Source organism: Lactuca saligna, chromosome 8 (assembly GCF_052625555.1).
Source record: "Lactuca saligna cultivar CGN05327 chromosome 8, ASM5262555v1, whole genome shotgun sequence".
Classification (NCBI taxonomy): domain Eukaryota; kingdom Viridiplantae; phylum Streptophyta; class Magnoliopsida; order Asterales; family Asteraceae; genus Lactuca; species Lactuca saligna.
Genome location: NC_136424.1, coordinates 17,321,260 through 17,335,456, shown reverse-complemented (window position 1 = coordinate 17,335,456; position 14,197 = coordinate 17,321,260). Strand labels below are relative to the sequence as shown.

Below are 14,197 nucleotides of genomic sequence, written 5' to 3'. Positions count from 1 at the left end.
AATTCGAATGAGAAATTTAAAATTTGAAATTTGAAATGGATAATCAACAAATGATATGCATTAATTATATTATAAGACATAATAAGGTGAAACATGACAAAAGAAAAATAAAATTTGCATTAATTATGAGGTTTAATATGGTGATACATGTCAAAAGGAGATTAAAAACTACTATGTGTGTGTGTGTGTTTTGTACTAAAAACCCTCTTTAGCGAATTTCAAATGTAGAATAGTTTAAGATCTTGAAATTTGAAAGTTTGTAAGCTTTGATATGTGTTTGTTAGAGAGTGCCTCTGTGATGACATTAGTGTAAAAACATGGCATAAAAATGGCACGGGGGAGGTAGACCCCATAAAGATGTTTTATTCCATCATATCTCATACGTAGAACAATCATCCCTATAATTACTTGTTTCCACATACAATATTCCAATAGTGGCTCATGGTGATCTAGGTTGCTTTCTTTAACAAAGGAGAAACATGTCTCCATAATCAACATCCTTGCTTGTAGTAAAATCATCACAAAAATAGTTATGATTCTTTAGAGAAAAAGAATTAGTTTACCCGTTACGTCTATATATCTTGGGATTAGAACATCACGGGTCATGCATAGTAATGTTATAGCCCTAAAATTTATAGATGTTGTTTTTAAAAGAATTAGTGTTGCCATGCAAAAAGAGGTTGCGGTACAGCTTTTTGCTCGTTTACTCGTTACGTTTATATAATACTTTCTTCAATGAAAATCCCTGGTTTTGTGAAAAAAAAAACACTGAATACCTATTATTGGGGTTTCATATACAATATCCTAAGAAGTTCATGGAAAAATCGGATCCCGGGTATGGATCTTATCCGATCAAAACTGAGTTTTGATCAAACTAGATCAGATTAATTTGATCCACCATATTATAACAAAATCTAAATCCTACTAACAAAATCGGATTCAATAGTTGATCGTTGAACCGATTTGCTAAAATTGGATCCAAATCAAGTCAAACCCAACCAAAATCATATCAAATCAGTTTGAAATCCGATTAAGAGTGGATCAAAATTGGATTTCGAGTTACGTAAGCCAAACCAAATCGGATTCTCAGTTTGTACACCTCTAATCTTAAGACACCATAGGAGAGATTAGTATGCCTCTTTGATTGTTGTTTCCCATGTGCGATAGATTATCACAGGGCCCCTTTCTATTAAACCATATGGAAGGTTAATATACCATGTATATAGATTACCTCCAGGCCCTTTCCATCATATCAGTTTTCATTATTGGTTGATCAATTTCATTATTGGTTGATCAATTCCATGCTGCAGATTTATGTATATAGATAATTTCTACAAGATACATATGTACAAATAGGTATGTGCGTTTGGACAGAATACCCGAACCGAAACTGAAACCCGGACCGGACCGAACTGAATTAGGACTAAATAAGTTATTTAGGTCGGTTCTCGGGTATCTATTTTTGCCCAATTCGGGTTTCGGGTTATTCGGTCCGGGTTACCCAAATAAGGGTTTAATCGAGCCAAAAAGATCGACTCAAAAAGTGAATAGTCATTTGAACTGAATAACTCAAAATAAACCAAAATGACCCAAATAACTCATATAAAGTGAAATGACATGAGTAACCAAAATAAGGAAATTCTATATCTAGTTTAAGAAAAAAAATATTAATTTCGGTCCTTTTGAGTTTATAACTGAACCGAAACCCGTATTACCCGAACCGAACTGGTCCTATATTAATATAATCGATCCGGGTTTCGGTTCCCACCTTTCATCCAATTTAGGTTTCGGGTTATTTGGGTCGGTTACAACATTGACACACACACAAATAAAGTTTAGCAAATGCTTGACATCATTATCGTAAATTATCTTTATTATATATTTCAATTTAGGGTATTGGTAAGAATGTTATTATTTTCTAAACATAAATTTATTGGCACCAAATCAAACAACATAGAAAGATTTATATATGATGGGAATATAGACCGTAAATTAGCACCTTTTGTACATGTATTGATTGATGTCATTGATGCTTGTTCCGAAATGACAAGCAAAATTTAAAAAGTAACTTTCCAATGCAATGGCTACTACTAAACTTACTGGCAGAAAAAGAAACGAATTTGAGTAAATTAAACGAATGGTCCTTATGGTTTAGGGTAATTTATGTATTTGGTCCCTAACTTATTTTTTTTTAACTCGAAAGGTCCTTACTATTTGTTTTTGTTACGCGCTAGGTCCCTGTCTTACCTAAAAAGACTATTTTACCCTTGATTTTTTTAAATTTATTTAAATAAACACACCCCGAACTCCACCCCTCACCTTACCTTACCTACCCCATCATTTTTTCATTTTTAAATAATGATCGTTTTAGGTAAGACAGAGACCAAACGCATAACAAAAACAAACATTAGGGACCAAGCGTGTAACAAAAACAAACAGTAGGGACCTTCCGAGTTAAAAAAATAAGTTAGGGACCAAACGCGCAAAGTACCCCAAACCATAGGGACCATTCGTGTAATTTACTCAACGAATTTTACAAATAAGAATTTGGGAAAATGACTTGATAGGGTAAGATACTTTTGGAAATGTACACATTTAATCATTATTCTTTTTTCTTGGAAAATAAACCCTTATACTTTATTTTTTGTAACAATGCAATCCTTGTGACCGGCTATACCCGGTATACCGGTCATATACGAATTTTCTTTTAGGAAAAATGACTTGATAGGGTAAGATACTTTTTGAATGGTACACATTTAGTCATTATTATTATTTATTTTTTTTGTAAAATAAACCCTTATACTTTATTAAGATGTACATATTAGGTCATTTTCACTGGATTCTATAGGTTTTGCTGATGTGGAAGCACAAGTGACAATAAATAACAATTAATTAGCTTAGTCACCGGAGGTGGGTGATCCTCCTGCAACAAGAAAATGGTGGCGACCCTTCTCTTTCTCGTCTCTCTTCCTTCCGATTGAACAACAACAACCAAACACCCTTTACTTCTTGTGTTCTCCGATCTGTCTCTCTTTGCCTCCATCTTTGAGATATGTTGCCAGAAAAAGAAGAAAGAATCGACGAGGGGGATACCAAAGCAACTCCTCGTCGCCAACTACCGTCTCTACTTCCTCCTGCCCCCCCCCCCCCCTTCGACCTTGTTTTGACCATCATTCCTCCTTGCTACCAGTGATGTGTAGGAACACACAAAGGAATCGTTGGAGATCGGGGTTCTCCCTCTTTTTCATGATGAATAAAAGTTGGAAAAATCTCGTTGTGGATATGTGGATGCCACCTGGGTATTTCATTTCAACAAAATAAAAGAAAGGGAAAATGACTTGATAGGGTAAGATACTTTTTGAAATGTACACATTTAGTCCTTATTCTTTTTTTTTGTGTGTAAAATAAACATTTCCACGTCAGCAAAACCTATAGAATCCAGTGAAAATGACCTAATGTGTACATATTAATAAAGTATAAGGGTTTATTTTACAAAAAATAAAGAATAAGGATTAAATGTGTACATTTCAAAAAATATCTTACCCTATCAAGTCATTATCTTCAAGAATTTTGATACGGTGTACAATTTTGCATGCACAATTTGCCATTGATAACCTGAAAAATTATGAACCATGTAAAATCAAGCACTGAAAAAATTCAGTAAATAAATATAAATAAAATTAAAATTTCATTACCTTTTCAAGTCACTCTCCCATCTGAAAAAATAATAATTTTGAAATATTTATAACAAATTATAAATCAGAATAATCATTTTCTCATAAAACAAATTCAAATCATTTTAAAAGATAAACCAGAGGTCGAGAGGATAATTCTGTTAAATTTAACTTTTCTACATCAATAAACAAACCTACAAAAATAACATCTAGATCTTTTCATCCGTGACTCTTTCTAGAATCCGTACAAGTCCTACTTTGGCTTCAAAATCTGAGTTTTTGAATTTTCGGCGGCTCCACGACTAACCCGTTTCTAGTCACACTTACGTGGTCCATGATGGCTAGTCGGCTAAACTATTTTCGCTTTCACACCACGATTCTCCCTTTTTTACACTTTAGTACCCTTAATTTTTCAACTAAATCGGGCTCACCTGTACGTACGTGTTCAACTGCTTTTAATCCCACAAGCAACTACGTGTCACTTTCGTCGTCCACACTCTCCGGTCAAACTTAAAGAAGTCAAAACTTGTCACCTATAAATACCCAATCACCCAATCAACTCTTGTTTCATTCATATCCAATCCATTTGCGCATAAACAAACTCTATTCTTGTTTTCACAGAAAACCCTCCATCAAAAAAACCTGTTCTTCAAGATTCTGTATTAAAAACCCCAAGAAATATTTGTTCTTGATCATCTTTACGATCTTAATAAATGGTGCATCTACCGATGAAGAGATCCAACGAAGCTGAGTTAGATACAGCCATAAGCAACATGGCTAATTGCTTGATGATGCTTTCAAGGGGTTCAAATCCAATAAGCAACGAGCAATATCATGAAACCAACTCACCTAGCCGAGTCTTTGAGTGCAAGACATGTAATCGTCAGTTCCCTTCTTTCCAAGCACTAGGTGGTCATAGAGCGAGTCACAAGAAGCCTCGACTCAGTACTGATGGCGAGTTGACACATGGCACCAACGTGGTTCCTGTTAAGCCCAAAACACATGAGTGTTCGATATGTGGATTAGAGTTCGCTATAGGGCAAGCTTTGGGTGGACATATGAGAAGGCATAGAGCAAACACAACCAATGAGAACAAGTCGTTTCCATCGTCTGAATCTCCTACAACAGTCGTGAAAAAAGTTAATAGTAGAAGGGTTTTTAGTTTGGATTTGAACTTAACGCCTTTAGAAAATGATTTAGAATTTCGGTTTGGGAAGGGGGTTCCAACTACAATCCAATTATTTTTACGATAAGATTAATTTTGATGTATTTATTATTATTATAGAAAGTTTCACCTTTTTATATGTAAATTAATTACAGTTTTTAATAGATTTTACGTTTATATTCTATACCCTTTGACGATCACAATGTGGATTATTTTTTAATTTTTCCAAAAGAAGAATTTTGTACATGGGAGATGATGGTTTATATTTTATTGTATTTTTAATATTGTTTTATGGTTAGTTAGCGTTTTTTTCCAGTATTTATAAAAACAAAATAAAATAAAAGTCAATGTTTCAAGCTGGAAATGTGAGAGGATTATGGAGCAAGTTCCATCTTATTTAGTTATTTATCTTCCGGTTTGATCCAGTTTTAGGATTATAAATTGAAATATATATACTTTATAATAAAATTTATATAATTTTAAATACGATCTTATAATTTTGTTTTGAAAATTATAAGAAACAGAATAGAAAATGCATAAGAATTATATCGACGTCATATCCATGTCATGATGAGATTTGCTCGATCCATATTCAAGAAAATAAAATAAAATAATACATCTACTCCAGATGATAAAGTTGGTTGGAAGATAAAAGAAGAATTTATCATTTAAGTTTATATCTTATTATAAGTTGTCAATATCACATTATATTTTACATTTCTTGAAAACGTGTATATAGGGGTTATAATCGTGTATGAACGTCACCTTCGTTGTTTTGTAAGCAATTGCTAATTCAATAGAAAGTGATTCATGCTAATTCAATGGCAGATCCATCCCGTTATTTGTTTCTTTGATCAATAATGAGTTCATGTAAAAATATTTAGTATAAATTTCAAAGATTTTGAGTTCAAATTATTGAAAAAAAAAACATGCATAATTCAAATATGTATCTTCCATGTATGTTTTGAGGTAGTGATGGAACCAGAAATTTTGATATAAAAGTACAAACATTGTTAATATATATAAAACAATAGTTGGGGGTACAATAACATAAAATATGTTTATAAATAATATATATATATATATATATATATATATATATATATATATATATATATATATATATATATATAACAATTTTTTGGGGTAATGTACCCTAACGTCCCATCTAGCTCCGTCACTATTTTCAAATGCTTATACTGATATGGATACATTATCGCAATTTATTAATTGTTTCTTGACCAATAATTCATTCATATAAAGATATTTCGCATAAATTTCGAAGATTTTAATTACACTTAAAAAAAATGCATAATTCAAATATGTATCACCCATGCATGTATGTTTTGAGGTGCATACACTGATATACATACATCATCGCTACTTGTTTCTTGATCAATAGTTCGTTCATGTAAAAATATTACGCATAAATTTCTAAGATTTCGAATTCAATTACTGAAAAAAAAACATGCATAATTGAAATATGTATCACCCATGTATGTTTTAAGGTGCATATACATCATTGAATATATTTCGCATAAACTTCAAAAATTTCGAGTTCAATTATTGAAAAAAAAAACATGTATAATTCAAATATGTATCACCCATGTATGTTTTGAGGTGCATATACATCATCGAATATTTCTTTTAAACTATAGAAGAATAAACAAAAAGAGATTTGAACTTTTATACGTTACCATCTATTTATTTATTAAATATTCTTAAAATGAATAGGAAAAAAGTTTGATTTGTTTTTTTTTTGTTTTTTTTTTTTTTTTTTTTAAAGATTGGTGGTTAAGGTCGAATAGGTATCTATTAGCTTAGTTGAAGAAGCTCTAAGTTCATTTAATGGTGAAACTATAAAGTCCATATGGTCCCTTGGCTAGGTATGATTTTTTTAGTTGGTTTAAGTTTGACTTTCTTAAACCAATAATCTTGACTTCTATTTTTTTATTTTTTTTTATTTTTTATTTTTTTATTTTTTTTATATAAATTTAGCTAAAGAGTAAATTACACAAATGGTCTATGTACTTTGGAATACCGAATACTGTATTTAGTTTTTATATATATTTTTAATTTGGACCCGTTCTTATGGTATCTTTTTGTTATGATTTTAATTTTATCAGATTATTTTATCCTGGTATCTTTTTATTATGATTTTAGTTTTAAGTAACTATTCTTTATTTTATTTTAATCTTCTTTATTATTAGTGATAAATTAGAAAAAAAAAATATTGTTAAAATAAATAGGCCCCATAATCTCTTGGATATGCATCAACAAGAAACAAGAACAACTTTGATCTAGAAATTCTTTGTATTAACAGATTGGATTAACACAAAGCTTCACACGGGAGGTATGGTTTTATGATCGCGACGAGTAGCTTGGAGGGAGTTTTATCGCAAAGATTCACAAGTAATATTACAAAATTTATCACGTGTGCCATTCCCCATGTAAGAGTTCCATTTCTATCGATAATTAGACTATGGTGATGCTCTTTAATTGGAGGCGTAAATTACTAAATTTGCATATTTTTTACTTGATTTTCTGGTTGATTATAAGATTTGAAAGGTGGATCGATCTATAATGAGGTCATGCTTCGAGAAAAAAACCTGCAAGGGGTGATGTATCGAGAATCTGATCAAACCCACATGTATTTGACAATGGAGACATTATTGCTCTGATTTTTGACCTGTGTTTTTGTTTCACTTTTTCTTTTGACGGGAGTGGCTTTGATTTTTTTTTTTTAAAACAAGGATGAAGATGAAATTCAATACCCGGAAACATCATATTGAAGACATTACCAGAGTGTAATTAAAAAATCATGATTCCTTTGAGGACATTGAAGCTTTAAAGCATAGTTGTAATGAAAAAGGTGGTTTAGACGAAGAAGACGATAAAAATGAATATATAATAGGTACGGTTAATGTCATTGTAACACAATGAACTTATATGTTTTGTCCGACTTGACCAATTGTGTTTTTTTTCTTGCCAATAGGTCATCGAACTTTTACTCTACATGTCAATCAAGCCATTCTTGTTAGTTTGTAATCATTCATCCGTTAAACCAGTTATCTAAATTACACGAATGATCCTTATGATTTAAATTTCTTTCGTGGTGGGTCCCTTACAAGTTATGATTTTAAATTACACGACCAAAATTGCCATATTTATGAAACTCCTGGGACCAAAGTGTAACATTCTCATCATCTTCTTCTAATCCTTCTATTCTATAGTTCTTGAATATCTTCGGTGGTTCAAGTACGAGTGGTGCTAATATAAATTTGCAACCTAATGGTACAACTAGTTCTCTGTTTCTTATGGGAGTATTACATCCTAATTCTCTTCGATTTACTCTTTCATTTTCAATTCAAATTTTACATAACCAAATCAGAATTCCACGGTTTCTACACCCAGTTCGAATGGTACTGTTTATGGATCTAGAATTGCAAATAGTGAAGCAACGACAATGAATAATGATCTACCAATTGCTCCAACTGAAACACGAACTGGAGGTGTCCGTGATAAAGTTGAATCCATGAAGATGGATTAGAAAATGATTATGACTCCTCCATCTCAATCTATTTCAAATCAGACAAATAAGGTACTTTAATGGTAGAAGAAGCTTTGAACTCATATCAAGAGACCTTAGCTATGTTACAAGATCAACAAACTAAATTGAGGTACGATGTTAAATTAGGGTACTAGAGATTCGATCAAGCTAAACAAAAACTCAAATCAATCAAACAAAAATATAATCTGGAATCAAATGTAGAACAAGAAAAAAACTGGAAATTAGAAACGTATCAAATCAAAGCTTGGAAGGTGTATCGAAGAATCTACAAATAATTATAGAATTGGCAGATACGATTGATACGCTTTTGAACATGGTGATTACTTTAGAATCCTCAATTTCATCCCAGATTATTCTTGCAGACATGTTAAGAAAAGAAGCAGATGATCTTCAAACATAGATTCAAAAAATGGAAGACGATATGCAAACACGAGCTCAAAAATTTGAAGACGACCTACAAGGATACTAAAAAGAAATTAAGTGAAGAACAAAAAATAAACCAATGATTAAAACAGAAGTTGAGACTTGTTCAAGAAAACATACCTTGCGAAGATGATACCACCATTGATAAAGAAGCTCAAGCTTTTTTTTGAAATGGATACGATTCTTAATGCGAATGTTACACTTTGGTCCCTTAGGGTTTCGTAATATATCAGCTTTTGTCGTGTAATTTAAACCATAGTTGGTAAGGGATCCACCACAAAAGAAATTTAAATCATATGGGTCATTCATATAATTTAGATAACTGGTTAACGGATGAGTGGTTAAAAACTAACGATAATGGCTTAATTGACATGTACAGTAAAATTTAGATGACTTATTGTGCAAGAAAAAAATTAGTCAAGTCAAACAAACACATAAATTCATTGTGCTATAGTGATATTTTTCCTAATAGGTAAAGGAGATCGTTAGAGGTGAGGATGGTGAATCTAGTGGCCCTATCTAAATTGATTTCATTATAATATTAGGAGATAAAACAATAATAAAACATATGATTTTTTATTATTCGCATAAAAAACGAATTGTTCAATCGGACAACTTGTATTAGACTAATTGATTTGGATATTCATATTTTTGGATTGATTTTCTATAAAAGCGAATTAATATTTTGGATTTGATGTATAAAAAAGAAACTGAATAACAATTATTTATTAATTTATTTTTAATATATATCTATAATTATTTATTAATATAATAATATAATCAATTATTTTTTCAAATATATTCAAAAAGTTTTACCCATAAAAAAACTTAATATGTATTTTCTTTAAAAAAAATTATCTATCAAATATTAAATTATAATATATATCTTAAGTAGTTGTTTATAAATTTTAAATCACAACTAAATAATTAGCTTTTGTTTCTTCAATAAAATTAACTAATATTCTAATTATATGTTGTTTTAAAATGTTTCGGTTTTTTAAAACTGAATTATAAAAAATAAAAATCAATTTAGATTCACTTTATTAGATCATATCGAGCTGGTCCATCCAAACAAACACCCGTAATAAAAAAGTTAGATAATTCGTAAGGCATATAGCAGTCAGTTTTTATATGTTAAGGACCAAAATGGTAATAAAAACATACCATAAAACTATTTGACCAGTTGACAGGTTTGCTCCAGGTCACCCGATTGCCACTGCTGACTTGGAATGGGGCATTGACGTGGCATGCTAACGTGTCATGTTGACTTAACACTATTTAGTTATGTGATGCTAATGTACATGATGACGTGTCAGAAGCGAAAAAAGTAACGCAAAAATCACTATTTTTTTTTTCTAGTTTTGACACTAAGGTGATGTTTGTTTTGAAAGAGTGAAAATGTCTTTGTAAGGCCATGTTCTAAATCGTTTCATAATTTGGGAATGCGGCCCGAAGATTAGTTATCATAAGGCTTAGGGTCTTTGGAAAAGAGGGATTTAGATCCATTTTGGTACGAGCAAGGTAATCTGGATGATTCGGGAGTTCGGTTTGTGTTTTGGAGCCAAGGTGTATATCAGTAAAGTGTCAGTTTGGGATTTTCATAAATTTTAGATTGTAGGTCGAGAAGTTCTAAGGCAATGATGAGTTGATAGAAGTGTAGAGCTTCTTGTTACCTTTTCGTGGATATAAGGATCATCGAAATCGGACTCAGAAGATAAAGTTATGGCCTCTGGAAGTTGGTGGTTTAAAAGGCTAAGCCTTGTACAAAGGGCATACAAGGGAGTACATTGGGCATACTAGATAGAAGGGATCACAACTCTTCATGAAGTACGTTGGGCCTACTCGGAGTACGCGGATAGTACTCTAGCTAGATGAAAACCCTAATTTTTAGGGTTTACACCCTATTTACGCATCATTATATCATCTTTTGAACATTTTAGTCCAACCTCCATCTCCCATTACCATGAAATCGAAACCCTAGAGTGATTTGGTGAGTTTTAAACTTGGAAGAGTGTTTGTTGGTGGTTAATGAAGAAGAAGAAGAAGAAGAAGAAGAAGAGGAGGAGTAGTTGAGGGGATAGCCTGAGCTTATAGATTCAGGATCCACTACTTATTTGCAAGCATTTTGAGGTAAAAATCTATCACCTTGATGTTCTTTGGTGTTAGATCTAGTTTATAGTGTATTTTGTGCACTTTTGAAGACTTTTGAGTTAAGGTGGGACCGCTTCGGCGTCGTCTGCGACTACTTTGGGGCCTGCCTCTGCTCTCTTAACTACAACTCAATATTAAGCTCACGCTGCCTAGAAGCCTCCTGTAACTCCAGTAAAGTATCGCATAATTATAATTGGTCTAAGTCCATAACTATAATTGGTAAGACTTGACCCGACCCGGCATGGTCCATTTAGGTTGCATACCATCATGCACTTGGATAGACTATAATGAGAGAAATAAGACACTTATGGTTATTAATATATTATAAGTTCTAGTGTATTAATAATAAGAATAATAAGATTATTTAATTAGTATTGATCAAGAATTAATCTAGGATTAATTAAGTGATCAAAAGAAGACTAATTAAATATATGGGTTGATTGTGTAAATCATCCATACTTATATAGTGGGCTAATGCTCCATGGATAATCAAGTTGGGCTAAAACCCATAGGATGGTCCATGGATGCTCCATGGTGTATTTGAACCCATGGATCCAAGGAAATGGAAAGCCATGACAATTAAGGATTTACCCTAATTGTAACACTATATAAAGATATTATTCTTGACAAAATCGGCCACTAGTGAGAGTAACAAAAGGGCTAGCCGATTTCATGAAGTGTAGAACTCTCTCAAGTTATTCTAAGTGTTTTTGATGATTGTGATTCCATTTGAGGCTTCCACACTATTGGGGCTAGGCACTCAAGCTTCATGAAGACTTTCTACATCAAAGAGGTATGTATTCTATCTTGTTATATTCATGTTTTGTATGATAGATTAGGATAATACCTTGGATATTCTTATTTGCATGTATAATAGAGAAAACATAGATCCAAGGTATTTAGGGTTGCATGTACACTTAGGAGTGTTAGAATGCTCAAAACCCAACAGTGGTATCAGAGCCTAGGCTTGTTTTCTTGTTATACTTGCAAATGGAGCCGAAAAATCGAGTTTTGATGCTGTCAGCCCAGCAGACTCGCCGAGTCCATGAAGGGACTCGACGAGTCCAAGGCAAAATGCATCCAACTCGCCGAGTTTTGTTCATGCACTCGACGAGTTGGACCCCAGACAGCATATTTTCGAGGTTTTTGGCTAGAAATGGACTAGGAACATTACCCTACGTTGTTTTTGAACTTATAAACTTGTTTTTTAATGTGGTAATGTTCATGCTAATCCATTTTTAAAGATAATTGTCAATAGATTCATGTTTTGTATTAGTTTAAGGTTTAGACTAATTACATGAAGAAGTTTGATATGAATTAGCTTGTTCTTATGAGTTGCTTAGATTAATAGAAAAGTTAATTGAAATAGTTGTTTTCAATCAATTTTAATCTATGAGTTGAGTATAAAATGTGTTTGTGTAAGTTGTCCTCAAGTTACATGAAGAGTCACATTAAAGACTCATAAAACTCATAAAAGTTGGTAATGGTTACAAAATGAAGAGTCTTGTGTCATTGAATTTTTTTTTTATGACTCCATAACTTGTCCTCAAGTTATGGAAATTCAAGAGTCACTTCATTAATAAATAAATAAATAAATAAAGTGTAACCTTAATTAATTCCATAAGTTATAAAAATAAAGAAAAGTTAATTCTTTTATTTGTTTAAAGTCTTCCATAAGTTATGGAACTTGAAGAGTTTTTGGATTAAAGCTACTTTAAACACATAAGTTATGGAATTAATTAGTTTTGAATAGTTTCAAAACTTGCCCTCAAGTTTTGGAATTTGAAAAGTTTTCTCTTATGAATACTTTAATTCCAAGTTAGCCCTTAGAATTTTAAAAGAGTTAAAATTCAACACTTATACTATTTATAACATTAATGGTTAATTATTATATATATGTATAAGAACAAGTCGTTTTACCGTTAGTAGGCCTCATTCACGAAACCGGTCTATAAGGTGGGTATAAGGTTGTTGCCTATAAAATGGTGACTTAATGGGTGTCCACTCTCACCCACCGCTTGCTTGATCGGTGGAGGGTCGTTAGCCGAACGGGTAGGACAATGACTTTAAATTCTCCCTTCATTAAAAGTAATAATGATAAATACTAAAGTAACTAAAAGCTTAATAATTCCCAATCTTAGTTACTTTAGGAAAAATGTGAATTTGGTGCTAGCCCATGGAATTCATACTTTGTACCTTACCAAGTCGTTGGTGGAGCGTGTGTGGTTAACCGGCACACTAACTTGGACTAGTAAGGACCACGAAGGGTGACTTAATGTTTGTCATAGATCAATGGAGCGTGTGTGGTTAACCGGCATCCCAGTCACAAAATTTGAGAGGGTACCAAGTGAATTGGTATGGTTATTCACACCTTGTTTTGTGATCCTCGGCATCCCAGTCACAAAATTTGAGAGGGCACACTCGAGAATTGAAACATGCCATTGAAAAGTTCAATGAATCTCAAAAGATCTAGGAATTTCAAATCCAATTAAAACCTAATAAATTATTTCGTTTATCTTGGTGGAAATTGGTGAATCGTCATTCACCTACCTTCAAATATTTTATAGCTTGGATTACGGCATCCCTCTTCTAAGTTATAAAATATTTTGTTGGGTCCTAGCCTTAATATTTCATATTGGGTGTCATATTAAGGACTTTAAATCAACTATCTTGAATATCTCCCAAAACATGTCTGGTTTAGACATTTATGATCTTCCCAAATCTCTTGAAGATGATGTTCCTCAACATCATGCTTCACTTCCTCTATCTCCTCCAATTATTCTCCCTCACCCACAAGTTCTTGAAAAGTTTAAAGTCGCTCGAGCCCTATTGGCAAGTTAAGGTCTTGGTGTGGTCACATCTTGGAGATGTAGTCACATATTGACAAGACGGGAGAGTTGGGTGTCAAAGTCTCGTGAAAGTTAGATGTTCAATCACTTTCTTAGTAACATAGCGGGTCACTTTGGGACTACTATGAGACAGACTATGACACGAGCCTTAATGATCTTATCTATTTGCTTTGTGCTGTGGAATCAGCAATGATTTGGAACACTAGTAAAGCAAATTTTGTTAGAAGATCAACTTCCCAAACCTTAAATGGACATTGGCAATGGTAGCATTGGATATCTAGAAAAGCATTTCTCTTCCCAATGGAAAGGGATCGGCCATATTCAACTCGGTTGACCAAATGGTAAAGAGAAAGGCTAAGTCTGA

The 14,197-nt window shown here is 32.5% G+C and overlaps 1 protein-coding gene across 1 annotated transcript; it reads left to right on the top strand.

Moving 5' to 3' along the window:
- The first annotated feature begins 4,255 nt into the window (after nucleotides 1-4,255).
- LOC145011335 (zinc finger protein ZAT11-like) lies at nucleotides 4,256-5,021 on the top strand. The gene has a single exon (XM_078970036.1). The coding sequence runs from the start codon at nucleotides 4,388-4,390 to the stop codon at nucleotides 4,925-4,927; it is 540 nt and encodes a 179-aa protein (XP_078826162.1). The 5' UTR covers nucleotides 4,256-4,387; the 3' UTR covers nucleotides 4,928-5,021.
- Nucleotides 5,022-14,197: the final 9,176 nt, after the last annotated feature.

Excerpts from the sequence above, each read along its gene's own strand:
- LOC145011335 (XM_078970036.1), top strand. The coding sequence starts at position 4,388 with ATGGTGCATCTACCGATGAAGAGATCCAACGAAGCTGAGTTAGATACA.